Here is an 18,887-nt window from a genome sequence, read left to right as displayed (position 1 = left end):
AGAGGGAGTGAATCTAACAGGTGATGATTAAGTGATCTCTCTCCTGCCATTCATCTCCACCCTCTGACAAACAGAGGCTAGGGACACCATTCCTTACCCATCCTGGCTAATAGCCATTAATGGACTTAACCTCCATGAATTTATCCAGTTCTCTTTTCTGTTATAGTCCTAGCCTTCACAACCTCCTCAGGCAAGGAGTTCCACAGGTTGACTGTGCGCTGAGTGAAGAAGAACTTCCTTTTATTTGTTTTAAACCTGCTACCCATTAATTTCATTTGGTGGCCCCTAGTTCTTATATTATGGGAACAAATAAATAACTTTTCCTTATTCACTTTCTCCTCACCACTCATGATTTTATATACCTGCATCATATCCCCCCTTAGTCGCCTCTTTTCCAAGCTGAAAAGTCCTAGACTCTTTAATCTCTCCTCATATGGGACCTGTTCCAAACCCCTAATAATTTTAGTTGCCCTTTTCTAATGCCAGTATATCTTTTTTGAGACAAGGGGACCACATCTGTATGCAGTATTCAAGATGTGGGCGTACTACGGATTTATATAAGGGCAATAAGATATTCTCTGTCTTATTCTCTATCCCTTTTTTAATGATTCCTAACATCCCGTTTGCTTTTTTGACTGCCGCTGCACACTGTGTGGATGTCTTCAGAGAACTATCCACGATGACTCCAAGATCTTTTTCCTGATTAGTTGTAGCTAAATTAGCCTCCATCATATTGTATGTATAGTTGGGGTTATTTTTTCCTGTGTGCATTACTTTACATTTATCCACATTAAATTTCATTTGCCATTTTGTTGCCCAATCACTTAGTTTTGTGAGATCTTTTTGAAGTTCTTCACAGTCTTAACTATCTTGAACAGTTTAGTATTATCTGCAAACTTTGCCACCTCACTGTTTACCCCTTTCTCCAGATCATATATGAATAAGTTGAATAGGACTTTTCCTAGGACTGACCCTTGGGGAACACCACTAGAGGAGAAGTGAGCCCCCCTGCCATGCCACTGCAATTATGATTCTGTAGATTTTTACAAATCAAACAACCCCCACCCCTTATCTTGGTAACACTAGCTTGCCAACCACAGAATGAGATTTTACTACACTGTGCTCCTACACTATAAAACTTGAGGAGAGAAGGTCGTGAAAGAAGAAATCACACAGTATCTAAAGCATTACTTAGAAGAAGTTGGAACTCCTACCTTGGAATATGATACAATATAATCTGATGATTATGCACAGTATTATTAATGGGTTAACTTTACATTAATATTTTTAAAATTTATTTTTAGTTAGCATGTACATACACAAAATGCACATAACTGTGTGTGTAAAGTGGGTAAATGTGCAGGAGACAACGACTGAAAATATGGTTAGTTTCCTCAGCTACCATTACAAATGTTTTAAATAGATTCACTACAGAAATAAGTCCTATCAGACTGAATTAAAAATGTTACAGATACTTTTCAACAAACATTAATTAATTTCCATTTTCTGTACCTCATCAAGTGAATCACTAACAAGGTGCATCCTTCTCACTTTCAAGTTTAGGAATAACATATTCATGTCAGGTCTCTGCCTGCGAGAGACTTTGTCCACTAGGCTTTGCTATTTGGAATAAAAAAAAAATATTTTACATACACAACATTTTTGCTTAAGAAGCCAGATCAGCCCTCAGTACCTAGCACCATTTCCTCTTAACAGCCACTTCTCCCTTATATCCAACACCGTGTCCTGTGACCTGTATATGTACTCTTGTATTCCGATCTATCATTGTTCACACTAGCAGAATAAAATTGACAACTAACAATGCGTTTCAGGGAAATGTGTTCCCTCAAAATTATCTTCCTCATTAATCTGGCTTGCCTGTCACTCATGGGAGTGGTGAAGGAAGATTCATATATTGCAGAAGACTAAAGAACAGCACATTATACTGTAGAAACACATTTATGAAGCTACCACAGCCCTAAGCAAACTAAAACAAGAACACTGTGTAAGCATTCTTCATGGCCTTTTGCAGACTAGAAGTTACAGAATGATCTAATTTTGTTTCTTACGAGGTTAGCCCTAAATTTCAGAGATCGCAACGAATAATTTTACAGAATGTTTAACAGACTAAAATGTACAACATTATTTTTACATGAACATCATTTATCACAAAGTTACTTACCCGTGCCATGCTTATCATCTGTTGTTCTGAGTCCCTTTGAATAATAACTTTTTTTGCTGCTATAGAAATAATGAATGGATACTGACAGAAAGAAAACCTGAATGGCAAAATAGACAGGAAGTTAAATAAGGTGTAATTTTTACTAAAGATAATAAAACAAGAATCAATCTGTGTATTACAGTTTAGTAATTTTCCCCCGTTAATATTTTTATAAGAGTTATTTGTAAATAACTCTTCTTCTGAAATAGCTATTGTTCTTTCTGCATTGTGTGCACAGATGTTAATTTAATCTTGTGCAAACCATTTTAGTGTTAACTAACAAGGACTTAGCATTCAAAGTATTTGTATATACTTTTTCACAATAGACCTTTAATCTTTATCGTAGCATCTACCATCATTGCACTTTCACGTGACTGAAGAAGAAAGCCAGCCACTATAGTATGCAAACAGTATCTTTGGTATTAAATACTAAATTTGAATTGTTAAGCAGAGCTAAAGAATAAAAAAAAAAACTTAACTTTTAAATGACTTTGATTGCAAAAAAGACGTCTCATGTCTACTATTTTCCAGTCAATTAAAGCACATAATGTAAATACTTGTATTTTATGCTATTTGCTGGGGCCTGATTGACATTTGGAGCTGCAGGTATCCAGCACTTCTGAAAAGATCAGGCCATTAGTAACATTATTTTTCAATCAATCAGTATTAAGAACGATAAACACTCAAGAATCCCAAAAGTGACAAACACCTATGGTTCTTTTGTTAGTTTTCTTTGTTAAATTTAAGCTCTCATGAAAGTGAGGGTATAGACAGCACTAACTTGAGCAAAGAACAGAGCATGTAGATGCTGTCCAAGCTTCCTCATGTGGCTCTGCTAGTATTCAGTCATGACATGCAGTAAAGTTATTTGTCTCCTTAGCCTATTCTCTGACAACTGTGTAGAACATTATACATATCATAAAGCTACTACAGTGAAGTATGACACTCCCTCCCAATACAAAATTTGCCTTGGAACTTGTGCAGGAATTTGGACTTTGGGCCCCCAACATGCAAGGATAGCGTATTAGTCCACTGTACTATCTGTCAAAAAACCAGTGTCATCTTTCATATAATACCTAAAGTTTCTTTCATCCTTCACCTTTAACAACATTATATGGGCCACAAGCCAACAGTTAGTATTCTTAGTCAACAGAGACATCATTCACTAAAGAATACAGCAGAAACATTGATTCACCATGTAAACTAAAAATGAACTTATTAAATATTCTACACCACTCATTAAAAATCAATTTGAAACTAACTCTAAGACTGATGAAGTGGTCCACATGTCCTGTTACAATACAAAAATTTACAGCTACATTAACAACAGACAAAAAAAAATAAGAAGTGTATGTGAACTGCATCAGCATTTCTATCAAGAATTTTTATAAAACCTAACATAAAAGATTACTTACCAATAACTTTAAGTTGAGTGTATTTCTTTTGTTCACATTTATGGGATGTGTGGCCTGGTACAGCTGAGTTTCAGGAACTTTCTGGAAAACACTCCACTGTTGCTCTGAACATTGAGACTCAAGCCTATACAAAGGATTATGGAGCCCACAACCACCAAGTGAACTCCATAATCCCGCGAGAACAAAGTTGTGAAGAAGAGAGAAAGATGGGAGCAGAGTGTGAATACGCAGAGGCAACCCTCTAAAGAACTACATTTGCTGGTGAATAATCATCTTTTTTTCCAAGGTTTGCCTCTGTATATTCCTGATCATGAGGTATAAAACAGGATGATGAGAAGTGCTCTCATATCGTCCTTGTTTTGAGAATTTAATGGGCAGCTAACTAGTACTGCATTGGCTTCATTCACAGACAGGGACCACTAGGTCCTGTGACATAGGTGCAGGAGGCCACGAGACTTAACCACATTAGAAAGAAACTCACTGACATTTGATAATTATTCTTTAATGGAATAGTAGCTTAGAAAACATCCTGAAGTCTCTCTTCGGGATAAAAAATGGCCAGGATTGAACCAATATAAGAAGATATCTTTTGAGTAGGTATCAGAGAAATGAAGCAATACCCATGTCACTTTCAGGAATTCTTCTAAGGTTTGTGGTATACAAATGCAAACCAGCCAGTTCTCCAAGTACAGGTACATTGGAATACCTTAATATCAGAAGTATGGTACAAGCACAGCTGAACAACTGGTAAATCAGAAAACAGTAATGTCTGTTGCCTGCACTTAAATATTTGTGTTGTTAAGTCTGAAAGAGATAAGTAAGCATCTTTTTAAAAAGTTGATAGCCTTGTACAGGCTTCATAGAGAAAAGATAAGAATGATGGAAGCAAATATCAGCATTTGTAATTTGAATTTCTTCATTAACTCTTAATTTTTTTAGCCTTCATATCATCATGGATCTATCCTGATTTTTTTACATGAGAAATGATCTTGAATAGACAGAACATCCCCTTTGTGCTCATCAGGCACCTTCCTTCTGTAGTTTCAAACTTTACAGAGAATTCTCCTCTGCTCTGAATAGTGTTTAGTGAGAAGAAACCCTTGTAAGCATATGGGAAGAGAGACTGGGTTGCCCCATGGAATTAGATTGTGTGGCCCAACCAAACTTTAACCACCAATGATCCATGGTAATTTCACTCCCCATTGCAAGGAAATGGACCAAATGGTCCCCAACCGCCAAAGATGACTAGAAATTAATGAATGGCACAGGTTTCTCAGGCAATTTGTTAAATATGTCGCTTAGTGGATGCAGAAGCCAAGTGAACATCAGTAGTCAAAACTGACCTACTATTTTTTTCCACCCCCAAGCCAGGCAGATCATAACAGATATAAGCTGAAGGGAGGAGAAACAGTCAGAGTTACTGGAGCTGGTTGTGGTCGCAAGAATGGTGAAGACTACACACACAAAAAACACAGTTTGAAACTGGTATGCTTGTCCAGATTGGCTACAGTGCTCTGTTCTGAGGCCCCACTGGGGATTTAGACTATGTAATACTGCAGAAACAAGGGAAAAAACAAGGGAAAAACCCCAAAGTAAAAAAAGAATTAAAATTATACCAAGAGTGATATAGCTGGACTAAACTACACTATGGCCAAAAGCCAAACAAAAAATGTCAGGCTATAGACAATAGGTCCCAATGTCTACAGTTAGCCAAGAAAAGGAAAGAACTGAGGTGGGGTGAAGGCCAAATAGCCCTACTAAAAGCTTGGTTCTGAATGTTCAGAGCCAGAAGGAGGCACTCCTGTGAACCCAAATGGCACTGTTTCCTAGGAAGTTCCTGAAGCTCAGCAGTTCTGGGACATACATGTGAATTTGCAGCTGAAATTCTGTAGTTTTCTGAAGATATTTGTACGACAAGATTCCGTGATACCAGAAGTCTGTAAAATGCTTTTATATTTCCAAATCCAAATATCAGGCATCACACTGAAGCCTGATCTAAAATACCTGTAATGGTGCGAACAAATTCTGCCCTTAAGGTTTTCTTCAACTCCTACTAAAGTCAATACAAATAGCACATATATAAACACAAGGCCGCATTTGTTTTTAGTATCTTTAACTTACTGAGAACACTTCAGTGTACTTTGAAATAAAAAAATAAAAAGTAAAATAAAGAAAGATGTAATTAGTCTCTCATGATTCAAGACATCAAGATCCCTTCAGAAATCCTTAATGAGATGATATATTGTCTAATCTGATCCAAAATTTTCATTTTGTAAAAACAAGCTTTTGTGAAATCAATGAAAAAAGTTTTCATTAAAGATTTTTTTAAATTCAAAGGAAAGTTTTAATAAATATTCCTCTTCTGTTTTTGTAACCCAAATATTGTGCTGTCTCATGAGAATCTAAAGTCTTAATTTCACTGTACAAGCTGAGCAAAATGCAAAAAATAAAACAGCCTAACAGTGAAAAATAAACTGAATTTTACATTTTCTTCCACTTTAATAACCTGAAGTATTACTTAGAACAGGAGACTTGTTGCCAAAAGTGACAGTTAAAGACCCTAAGCCTGCAAAGGCTTACTCACGTTTATCTTTATGCACTGAAAATAGTCCTATTGATCTCAGTGAAATTGATCACAGTCTGTAAAGTTAAGCATGTGTTTAAGTCTTGGCAGGATCAGAGCCATATTCTGGAAGGACACATATAGTATATGAATGTCTGATATGTTTTATATATAAAATGGTTAATGCCACTTGATATTAGTAGGTGTCTCTCTTATTGTGTGGCAGACAAAAATAATTTGTATCATGATAAAAATAATTCATATTACAAAATTTGTCCAGTAGAACCTCAGAGTTACTACGTACACCAGAGTTACGAACTGACCAGTCAACCAAACACCTCATTTGGAACCTGAAGTACACAATCAGGCGGCAGCAGAGACCAAAAAAAAGCATATACAGTACAGCACTGTGTTAAATGTAAACTACTAAAACATTAAAGGGAAAGTTTAAAAAAAGATTTGACAAGGTAAGGAAACTGTTTCTGTGCTTATTTTATTTAAATTAAGATAGTTAAAAGCAGCATTTTCTTCTGCATAGTAAAGTTTCAGAGCTGTATTAAGTCAATGTTCAGCTGTAAACTTTTGAAAGAATAATCATAATGTTTTGTTCAGAGTTATAAACATTTCAGAGTTACAAACAACCTCCATTCCTGAGGTGTCTGTAATTCTGAGGTTCTACTGTAATTAGTTTTCACTAGCTGCCTTTTGTACTGTCAATGTTAGCAAACAATGAACTTATATTATTGTCTACAATTTTTACCTTTTATCTGATTTAAATCAAAGTGTGAAATCCTGGCCCCACTGAAGTCCATGGTAAAACTTCCAATGCCTTCAGTGGGGTCAGGATTTTACTGAAACTGTCAAAACTATCTATTTGAAAAAGACATGGTGCTGAACTTTAAAATAAATAGACAAACCTATAACGAACAACAAAAAAACAATCTATTTTTATTCATTGTTAGACAAAACCTGACTCTTGCCAGTTTCTCTTTTACCTGTGAGAGTTTCCATAACACTGCCAGTTATGATACTCTTCCATGAGATCAATATGATCCAAAGTAGAATTATAAAAATCCATATATGGAATAATAGCAAGATTAGCTAGGCTATTTGCAGCATCTACAAAGAAAACATACAGAATCACTATTAGGAACTCTTTCAAACTACTGTTCCAATGAGGCACACCAATTTTCAAGCTGTGTGAATGTCAGGGCACTTAGAAAAATCAGCTGTTATATAGCCATCTCTTTTGAACCTTACCTATAGCATTGCTATCACTCTGCTAAAATAAATATTGTCATGCTGGCACACCAATACTTAATGAGAATACTTTACAAACCATTATAATCAAAGAGAAACTAGACAAACAAGTGCTAATCTCAAGATAATTTTTAAAATATTTTTATTTTGCAGTTTGAATGTTAAAAAATAATAAGTCTAGGGACTCAAATTGCTTTTTTTTGCTATCTCAAATATGACTCTGACATATGGAAATTTGACATGCAATTGATATGTATCATTTAATTTACTTTTTTGGTATTTTATGAAGAACCAACAGATTTTGTCATTGAAATTAAAGTACCAGCTAATGCTTATGATCAGTGACTTGAAACAGGGACCAAAATTCCAAGGTAATTTTTTTCTGCTTCCATTTTTTCCAAATATATTGTAAGAATTTAAGGAAAAAAACCCAACCTTGAAATTCCAATGGAAATCTAAAAAGTATTTTACTCATCAGCAATAGAAGACTGCTTTCCTGAAAAAATATCTTAGTTTGACTGTACCTCAATATAAAGGTGAAATCTTGCCCCATAAAAGAGTAATAAAACTCCTATAGACTTCAGCGGGGCCAGGATTTCACCAAAGAGTAGAAAGAAAAGGCGTACTAGTGGCACCTTAGGTTAATCTCTAAGGTGCCACTAGTACTCCTTTTCTTTTTGCGAATACAGACCAACACGGCTGCTACTCTGAAACCAAGGAATATAGTCTACTCATATAAGCCATAAATAAAGAGTAAAGTATAGTCACCAGACCAATGGACACCTTTGATTAAGGAATCAATTGATTCCTTATCTTATTTTTCAAGACCCTGAAGTCTTAATTTATCTAGATATTTCAAACACATCTATTGACATAATATGTTTTTACGTTACATGTATAAGTTCAATGCAGTCTTAGTAAAGGGAAAAAAGGCATGGATGCACTCCAGGCCCTACCTATTTCCTTTCAGAGTTCCAATTCTCTATCACCTTGTCTAAGCTTCATAGTGAAATAATTAGATACTAAATGAGAACAAGATTTAGCCAACTTGTCATTACTTGGGGATCTGATCTTTAATCAACTGTTGTCTTGATGTAAAAAGAGGGCCCACACTGTAGACTTGAAACCACTCCCCATAACTGACCCAATATTCATGGCAAATGACGACTCCTTTCAACAAGCCCAAATTTATGAGTCGCAATGCATTTATTGCCATCAGTCAAGCAATACATTGGATTAGCAATTCCAAATTTAATACTAAGGTTTGTAAATATCTGTTCACTCCACAATAAAAAACGTGTATAAAGTACTGCACTATAACGAGATCTGACTTTCACTGGATGTGAAATAAATTGAATGCTGCATGTTGGAAATTTTTAAGATCTGCTAATCCACATGCATGTTTGCTAACAGGCTTGTGCCCGTGGGATTGGTGGATTTATATGTCAGCAATTTGCCGCAAATATCAGTGAGACTGGTATGGGCTATCTATGAGACTGAGAGTATCTCACATTCATTTGATCTATTTTCTTTTAAGGGGAAACAGGCTAAATGCTGACCATTCAATTTGACTTGTGTTCAGACTACCTATATCTTTTTATATGTATTTATGTGGTAAAAATATATGTATCCTTACTACAACATTACAGTCTTATTCAGTTGCTGGAGAAAAATTTTGTATAATCATTTGATATCAACATATTCCTATCTGCACCTGTGAGTTTTGACTAAAACTTAATTGGTCACAATTTTGTGAGAGAAAATCTCATCCCCTGAAGTGCAAGATAAGAATGCGCCTTCTCCCTAAATATACATACAGGATTAGGAAAGAAGTGATAGTTATGTAGACTAGATCACTTCTGCAGGGAAAATCTTGCTTTTGGGTACAGTTTAAAGGCATTCTTCTAGGATAATGGAAAAAGCATTTGGTAGGTGTAGACAGGGCTGCATTCTTCTCAGTATGCAGTGGTAAAAACTGAAATGCTGTGGGAACATCATGGTCTGTTGATGAGATTGACTGAGGAATCTATTTTGTCAGTTACCATTTTGTATCTCTATGGTAAAAAGAAAAAGCCCATATATCCTAACAGAATTATGAACTAAGAATAATCAATTTTAATGAGAAAAAACTTACTGAATAAAGCCAAGACTTTGGTTGCTGATGGAATCCACCAGGTACATTTTATCATGGGTGGGAATTCTTCAGGTTTTGCAGGGAACAGACGTAAAGAAATAAATTGCAGCAACCTGTCTACTAACTGCTTAAACCTTCTCTGCGAAATCCTAGAAGAAACACACTGAAATTACTCTTATGCTAGTACTGCCCCCAATGAAGCCCACTATAATAAATTACCACATAATGGACAAAATTCCAAATATAAAGTTTATTGACATCTGCATACTTCTAAACATTGACATGTGGCAATATTTTTCTTTAAAGGATATAGCAATTCTACTGGATGCATCAGGCGTACTCTAGATATGCTTTAGTCTCTACATCTTTTTCAGATTACTGTATCAAAAGTTACATCTTTCCTTTGGCTCTTTATTAAAGTGGTAAATAGAAAGATAGAAATTATCTGTTCTCTGTAAAGTTTGTCTTTTAATCCTGACAGCTTTTTGGAATTTTCTATTTAGAGATATTTTGCTTCATTGAACAGAGACACTGAAAAGAACATCATGCACTCTTGAGTATAGATTAAGTATTCTACAAACACTTTTTATGTTGTACAATACATAGCTTCCATGTATATAGTAAGAGAAGTGCAAAATCTTTTTAAAAGATAAAAAGTTCAAATTTTTAGTATTGTTTGGCTTTTCTATCCTGGCTGTAACAGTGAAAAACGTCAATCTCCATATTACCTTCTTAACCAAGAGAACAATCACCCTTTTCAAACAGTGAGCCAAACCAAATTATAGCTATTAAAGTTTTTGGTAAACTAGGACACATTTCTGCTTGAGAGGGAAATTTTTACCTCCTCATGGAAAAGCTGCCCCCAAACCTAGCAGATAACCTGCAAGGCCAGGCTCATTCAGACAGAAACCCTGTATCCAGATGAGGCTACAGCCCCTAGTGGTCTCTACTAGCACAGCTCCAACAGGGCTACGCTTCCACCAATGGGATCTGTGCAAAAGTTAACATAGCCTTGTAACTTCCATGAGTATAGGAGAACTATGTATGTACCTCACAATCTGCTCCTTCCATATATGTTTAAAAAAATAAAACTTTTCAGTTAATATAATTAATATAGTATAATTGTCAGAATACAAAAATGAAAGTACATTAAAAATTGTGATCCTATATGATGGAAAGTATTTTTTTTTACTTTTTAAACCAGTGAGCTAGGAAATGATGGTCAGCTTCTGCCAAGGTTGCTATCTGTCTTAGCAAGTGAGCATAGATGACATAAGTAGATGTGTTACTAAACTGAGGATTCTGCAAAAGATATTAAAAACATGTTGTTAGTACCAAAATTGTATAAAGAAAAAAGCCATTATACTTTTCCAACCAATACAATCATGGATGAAAATATCATTCTGAAAATTGCTGTGATAGAGTCAAGATTATAAAATAATAGATATTTTTTATTTACAAACTTCTGTTCAAAGTCAAAAGATATGTACAACTTCAATATAGCAACAGAAAACATTTAAAATGCTCTTACATTTTAAACAGAAAGCAGAGGTTTGTTTATTTAATGAAGACTTCGCTATAAGTGAACATCAATTAAAACATGTTGGATAAGCTTATGGAAGTTTTAATATTCTTATGGCTGTGGTTAGCATTGACCTTACAGCTCAATATTATATACAACTATATTTCTCCACATAGATTCTAATGATTGACATCTTCCAGGATTAGAGCATTAGTCTTAATTTCTATCATCACCCCTGCACTGGACTGATCACATTTCCACTATCACAGCAGGTTATATTTCACACAATTCACAGTTGCTTCCCCTCCCTGGTGTACTGAAAAACTTTTCTCCTACATGAATTAGATTCCCAGCTGATTTTATCCCCAAATACTGGTGAACTGCTCTCTTGTGTACAAAACACATCCACAAGCCTCATCTACGTTAGTAAAATTTGGACATATAATTCATCACTGGTGCAACTCCACTAGTAGCAGCAACAGTCAAATGCTAGTATAAATAAGACTCAGGCATTCTTACCTCTGTATCTGATGTATTTATCGATACTATTTGTATGTTTCGTGCAACATTACAGCCTTATTTAATTGTTGAAACAAAACTGCTCAAAATATGCAGAATGTAGCCTGTTGGGAAAGTGGGCACAAGGGCAGATCAATGCAGGAGAGCAGGGGATGGGGAGAAAATAAAATAACCCACTTTGCTCTCTCATCCTGCAAGATGGCAGTTTCCAAGCAGTAAATTTGTATTGTTTTTTGCATGTTAATTAGAAAGAAAGCCTCTATGTTTCATATCAATTTAAAATTTTAAAAGAAAAAACCCACAGCAGTAGATTTTTCTGTAAGGTAGCTGTAAATATTTCAGAACATAGTTTCCATATACAAGGAAATTAAATATAAATCTATTTAATGTAAAGCCGCTCAACTTATATTTTTTAATTTACAGTACACTTTAGTTACACTTTGATTGCATACAGGATTGTACATCATGCATTAAACAGATTATGTGTTTTACTAAAAAGCTTTTATTTTTCTTACCTGTAGAAGTATACAGTATGCTCTAAGATCATCTTTTGTTCGTGGCCTAAGAACAAACAGATTTATACCAAAACCATATGTAAGTATAAAAAAAATTAACAGTCAATGAAAACATGTATCTAACTTCTCAGTTTTGCTTCTCCAAAGATATCATATCTGTTGATCTTCTACAATCTATACATACTCTGGGTCTCTTTCACTGATCAGTTAGGAGAAGCAAAAGTAGTCTATCATTGTAAACCAGAGGCTGAGGAACCCACCATCCACCTACTTTCTGCCATAAAGAGTTCTTCCAAAGTTATTATAAGCAAGAAGCATGTTACTGTAAATAACTATGTACACAGGGAAAATGTCTTCTAAAAGGATCTCAGTATGATCCTGAAGAACCCTTTGAAGATACACCAAGTTGATTGACCCTATGTATTCCTGAAACAATATAAAGAAAGATCAGCAGACATGCCCAGGTAAGAGAAATTGACAAGAAAGAACATTTCTCTTATTAGAGAGACTTGTCCATTGATCCTTTGCATAGAAAGCATAGCCAGAAGTGAAAAGTAGACAGGCAGGGAAGAACAAGGTTAGGCCAGAAACACTGGAAAGCACAGAAAAAAATTGCTGAAGCACCACTTCACTGAATACCCTCCTATGAAACACTGTACAACGAGATACCCAGAACTCCTTTTTGGAAGCAAATGGTTGCTTTATACATTTCCTTGATTGATGTTTAAGATTTCTCTGTCCATGAAAATGAAGCTGATTCAGAGGAGTGTGTCCACAGTCCCTCCAAGGAGAGACCTTTGGCCTGCAATGTTTTACTAACAAAGCATTTGATTCAAGAAGAGACTTTGTCCTGTTTGGATTTTCTGACTCCTATGTTGAAGACTAATAAAAAAGACAAAAACTTGACCATCAATACTGCTCTGTTCTCTTAAGATAAATCTTGAGAACAAACCAAAAATCTGAGATATATCAGGTTTCTTTTTGGGGCCATTTTAGATTAGGGTAAAACAACAGCATACTAAGACATGAGATACACTTCTAAGTCTGAAATCCTGGGGGTTACTTTGTTCCCTATGGAATATGCTGTAATGAGTCTCAACTAATATGACTTTTGATAATGATACACTCTGAGGAAGTGTTAGCCATGAGGTAAATCCCACAAGGTAAGTCCATGTAAGAGTCTGGAAGTAGAAGTCTCTGATGAATCCCTCTCATGAGAGCAGAAAGCAGGAATCATTCTTAAATGTCCTTGGTATTACAATTATAATCAAACTGCCCACTTGTTTCTGATATAGGAAATGTTGCAGAAATCCTGGTGTGCTTTTTGTAATCATTGGCTTTCATAGTTTAGAAAAACTGAATTCATTCTTGTAGCTACTGTTGGAGATGTGTGAAGAGACAGCCTACAATTTCTGAATGGTCTATATTTCTTGGGTCAATTGTCCTGAAGGGATTTTAATCATGACCTTGTTGAGAGCTTCACCAAATGGTCCTCCTCCATGGAAAGGTGTTAAAGGGTTACCAGTTGCTTTGGTGGTTAGCTTTCCATAAAACACAGCTATGTTTGTTTCCTGACAATGATGGCTGGGATCAGTGATCCTGTGGAGAATCAAACTGAGCGAATGGTGGCATCTACTATGAAAGAAGAGATGAGAAGTCTTCAAGATGGCCTGCGTTATTTTGTGTTTGAAGGCCGTAGCTTTTCAAGGATGGAATTTTCAAAAGCTCTCAGCATTGGCTTACTTCTGCTTCCATTTAGGTCAATGATAAAACTCCCACTGGATTTAATGGGACAAGAGGAGGTCAATGCTGAGCACTTTTGAAAAACCCACCCTAAGTTTCCTGAACTATAATACAGATGCTCCAGCAAAGTAGATGACAGAGACAGAGGGCTGGAAAAATAATACTAAGGCCTGAATTTCCTTGGAATGGTGCTTTGACCTTCCTGTCCAACATAGTGCTTAAGAAAGAAATCTTTCTCAATGAAGAAGATTGTTTCCTTTATCATGCCTGTCAAAACAGCATCACTCTTGGGCACTGTAGACAGTTCCTTTCTTTGCAGCTTATTCAAAAGTTATTGATCTGCTAGTTTAGGCAATTGCTTTTTCATGGCTGCTCCCATTCTGAGTTTACTGTTCCTTAAGCAATCATTTCAAAGGAAAGTCCATGTGGTAGCAGGAAAATGTATGAGCACCTAGGCTTTAACTGATTCTTTCTTGCCTTCTTTTGGTGAGGACTCAAGAGCCAAAATAATCCTTTTAGTCATACTTTTAGTCATACTACTGCAGTATTCCATGGGGTAAAAAGTCTTTCTTGGGAGCTTAGTTAAGATTTTAAAGAATAGATTCAGATAGTTGTTCTTTGAGGAAAGAGAGTGAAAGGAAGTGGTTGAGTTGGAGGAGGAATCAAGTAGCACTTCCAAAGCTCCTAAATTTTTCTTGTATTTCTTTAATCTTGGATCTTAAGATCCAATCATGGATCTTATGTCCACAACAGAAAGAGTCTACAGATTCAGAAGGAGAGAGGAGGAGGAATAAGCTCTTTTAGTGCTCACTGCATATAGGATCCATTGCTCTCCATTAAATAATTAAATGAGAGACACCTTTGGGAAGACCCTTACCAAATTCTGGCTACTTTCTGAGTGAGGGAGAGCTTGTGCAACAGGAACAATGTCAGCCAGCTAGCTATCTTAGCATCTTTTCTCTTTTCTATATTTGTACAGCACCCAACACAAAGGACTCAAATACTAGTTAATATAAATATTTATTAAAAATCATCCCCACATCTTAGAGGTGGGGGAATCTTATGGAATGGGAGACGCATGGGGAGCTGGGAATAGTGTAAGAAAAAAGAGGGGTAACTCCTTCTTTTCCATCTTAGAGGAGCATGGATGCTCTCATCGCCCTTCATGGTAGAGGATTTGCCTACCTGCCTTTTTGAGCTTTGTGACAGGTGTATCAGTGTGGTTTTGCTACTTCTTGCTGTTCATTTACTTTCTTGCTGCTGTTACTGTCACTGCTGAGACTTGCCTCCCTCATTGAATTTTTTGTTTGCCTCTTCAGGCTCTTCTGTTTTAAGCTATTACTGTTTGCTGAGCCACTTTGGTGGGAATTGGGAAGTAGCTTATCCATCACATTCCCCTCTATCCAGCAGAGATCTATCAACCAAAAGAAGCAGTAATGACCAAGAGTGGAGTGTGGAAAAGAATTCTGTGTCTGGAACACCATTGTTCACCATTGTAAGCCACTAGCTTAAGTGTTGCCCTGTCAATCGAAGAGCAATTTGCATTGTGGAGAGGCAGCAGAGAGAAGAGATTCTGAAAGCAAAAAGCTGAAAAGAAAAAGAGGGTTTCCAGCTGGAAAATAAAGGTTTTTTGGAAAAGCATGAGGGAGCTCCAGAGCCGCGTACCCATTTCCTAAGAAATTTCTAGCAAGAAGCTGGGGAGAGGTCCTCTTGAACCAGTGCCTACCATGACTGAGGATATATCTACATTGTAAAAAACGAAGAAAGGAAAAGAAAAAAACCCTGTGTGTTAACTTGGGTTAAATCAGCAGTGAAGACATGGATAACCAGGTTTTTAAATTGAGTTAGCAGCTTGAGTTCAAGCCTTAGAAGGAAGCCTGGGGTTGAACATGAACTGCTATGCCGAGTTTGCCATGTCTTCACAACCTGAGTTAGCTAATGCAGAAGTTGGTCCAATCAAAGACAGTATCACCCTCCTTGTCTCTCCTACCCAATTTAAGTTTTTTTACAGTGTAGGAATACTGTGAGAGCTCCAGCTATTTCTGATCAATCATTCAGAGGGGATTTGACTAAGAATTAGATGATCAGCAGATGTGTCTCTTCAAAGGAGAAACTTATAAAGCAAATAAGATGTAGCTCAAATAATTTTTCATTCTTGGTCTAAAAACATGCTAGATCCTTGTCATGTATTAAAGAAAGATAATATACTAGTACAATAAACCCAGATTTTTCACTAATGTAAATGTGTGCAAATGCTGGTTATAATTACCCTTTCCACTCCTGTAACAGACCATTAATTATTCCTTTTAGGACAGACTTCTGAATATCTTGAGGCTAGGAAGAATGAAAAGAAAAAAAAAACAAACAGCATTAGGTTAAAGAGTACACTTCTTTTTTACAGTTCATCTAATACAATTGTTGAAGCATGACAGTAGGATAATATTCTTATTTTAAGGATTAGGAATAGTTTTTACTCCACAATAAAACACAACTATTTATTTTGTCTACTTCACAGAAAATATATAACTAAAACAACCCAAACTAATGATAATACAATTAACATTAAGGGGAAATTTATATGCATACTATTCTGCTACCTTCATTGATAGAAATGCCCAGGTTAGTTCCAACTGGGACTACTCAGGTGCATAAAATTATCCATATGTAAATGTTTATTGCATTTTGCCCTCTGTTCACAATAAAGTAACATTAATAGATCAGTAGAAGAATTAGGGCTTTTACTGTTGAACAAAGAAACCAGGAGAAAATGTAAACTTACTTTTGGTGCCTCTAAAAATTTGACTTTACCACAGTACTGCATTTGTGGTTATCCCTATACTTAAAATGGGGAATACCGCACATACGAACCTACACTGAACTACATTGAGCAGTGAAGTTTAAGATTCTAATTCCACCCACTCTATGGGAGAAACTGATTTTAAAGTGATCTGTGAGAAACCTTCAATGAAAATTGCATATGTAACATTATTTTACTTACAACTTTCAGATGAATATTTAGTTCAGCTAGTTGAATTTTGAATAGTAGGTCTATAGATAAATTAGATTTGGCAAGATTTATTAAATTGGTTATTAAAATTCTCTCATTTTAGGACATGACAACTAAATATGTATGCAGAACTAATAATATTCAATTTCTTAATGAGTTACTGAATATGTAATAAATGCTACCTTAACTTTCCCCCATTTCCAGTCTTCAGGGTTCCATTTTACTAATTTAGAATTAAAATACTAATTTTCTTATAATGGTAATAGAAAGAATGACCTTATGCTGACTTTAGTACTAGGTTAATTGTATAAGAAAGCTGACCTAATTTTTTCCTCCATGCAAATTACCTTCTCTACAAAAGTTAAATGCCCAAGGTCTGCTGAATACTTCTTGATGATTCTAGCTCTAGTCAACAGAAGCTCTTGTTTAATAGCTTGATTACATTTGTAAAAATTAGGAAGGGCAAATCCCATCAATCTAGTCAGTCTAGAAAAAGTTCAATACATAGTTTTTTTCTTTTCATATATAAACTTAAAACTTTTAGTTTGCAGATCTTTCAAAGCTGTGCTTGGTAATACTACTAGCAGAATTTGAAACAGAAAAACAAATCAGGGGAGCAAGTGTGTTCTCACCACAACTACACTTCCCAATCAAAACGTTATCAGTTTATTACATTTTCCCCAAATCTTTATTTAGATGTGACACCATAGGAGGATTATTAAAGTAATACAAATTATGAAGGCTGGATGCGTAGAAAAGAAACAAAATCAGAGACCACCCTCGACAAATCACGGCTAGCTAGGCTCTCTGTCTGGTTATTTTAAAATATCGTTTAAGTTACCAGAAGACCTTATCTTATATTAAGCCCTATTAAATAGGGACAAAACTTTTCCATTGGATGCAAACATGGAAAAAAATATGTTAAAAAAAAGCTACATCATCTAAAAAGTATATCATCCAAACTTAGAGAGAGAGATTTAGACTGGGAGTCCTGTGAAAGTGATGAGACAAAGATTGCACCATTGTTTTGAATCAATACATTGGGAAGCAACATGTTTTTCTATTGCACAACTAAGTTTAACTTTTGGTATCACTAGTGTCCCTTACATATTATATATTATCTTATGGTTTCTTTTTCTATTATCTTGTTTTCCTGATTACTTGTTAGTATGTAAAAAAAGGCTCTCTCTTTCTACTGTCCAAGTCCCCAGTCCTGCAATCTGATCACTAGGTCAGAGCCCTGTGCTGTGCCGGGGCCAGGGTCCTTCTAACTTCACTAGAACACTGCACAAGTGGACCTTTATACACAATGTACAGCCTGCTTGAAATCAGTGGTGTCCTGCACAATCACAGGAATCTACCTGCAAAAGCCATTTTCAGGATCTGAGCCTAAGTAAGAACCTCAGATGTTGTGAGGGAAAAGCCCTCATTACCATTTTTTCTTGCATGCCTCTTAAAAGAGAACAGTTCAGTACCATGCAAACAGATAGCTTAGAAGCAAACTAATGGTTACACAATATCCTTTACTGAACAGTAATATTAAGTTCACTATACCAGATACAAATATTTTTGTTGAGCAAAACACCAAAGGTCACACAAAATCAAATAAATAATAAAAAACTGATTATATTAATAAGTGGTCAAGAATAGCCTATATTGTGCACTTAATTATTAAAGAAAAAATAACTTTCAAATTATTTAGAACCCATCATTTGCACATTTAACTTGCCTATGCATATTCATATGATTGACACCCTCATTCCATCTTTCTCATTGCTTCCTACACTCATTTCTGTATCTTTTTTCAATCCAGATAAAAAGCTTTTGGGGCAAGGAACCATGCTTTGCTATGATTGTGCAGCATATAGCATGATGGGATCCTGGTCCTTATTGAGGCCTCTAGACTCTGCCAAAATATAAACAATATTATTAACTAAAAGTTGTTCTATCCGTAGAGTGCAGTTTTCAGGATTTTATGGTGATTTCAT

The 18,887-nt window shown here is 35.6% G+C and overlaps 1 protein-coding gene across 4 annotated transcripts in view; it reads right to left on the bottom strand.

Moving 5' to 3' along the window:
- The window catches only part of HECTD2 (HECT domain E3 ubiquitin protein ligase 2), a 70,838-nt gene that overhangs the window by 20,905 nt on the left and 31,046 nt on the right, over positions 1-18,887 (bottom strand). For all 4 annotated transcript variants that reach the window (XM_043552360.1, XM_007059410.3, XM_037904970.2 and 1 more), the window contains 7 exons: positions 16,162-16,226; positions 12,150-12,195; positions 10,786-10,895; positions 9,594-9,742; positions 7,195-7,318; positions 2,183-2,279; positions 1,513-1,620 (listed from right to left, as the gene is read on the bottom strand). In XM_043552360.1, coding sequence (XP_043408295.1) covers positions 1,513-1,620; positions 2,183-2,279; positions 7,195-7,318; positions 9,594-9,742; positions 10,786-10,895; positions 12,150-12,195; positions 16,162-16,226 — 699 coding nt within the window. The remainder of the gene's footprint in view (positions 1-1,512; positions 1,621-2,182; positions 2,280-7,194; positions 7,319-9,593; positions 9,743-10,785; positions 10,896-12,149; positions 12,196-16,161; positions 16,227-18,887) is intronic.

This window comes from Chelonia mydas, chromosome 7 (genome assembly GCF_015237465.2).
Source record: "Chelonia mydas isolate rCheMyd1 chromosome 7, rCheMyd1.pri.v2, whole genome shotgun sequence".
NCBI lineage: Eukaryota > Metazoa > Chordata > Testudines > Cheloniidae > Chelonia > Chelonia mydas.
Note: the sequence above shows the minus strand (reverse complement) of the source record. Positions and strands in the feature narration are given on the sequence as shown.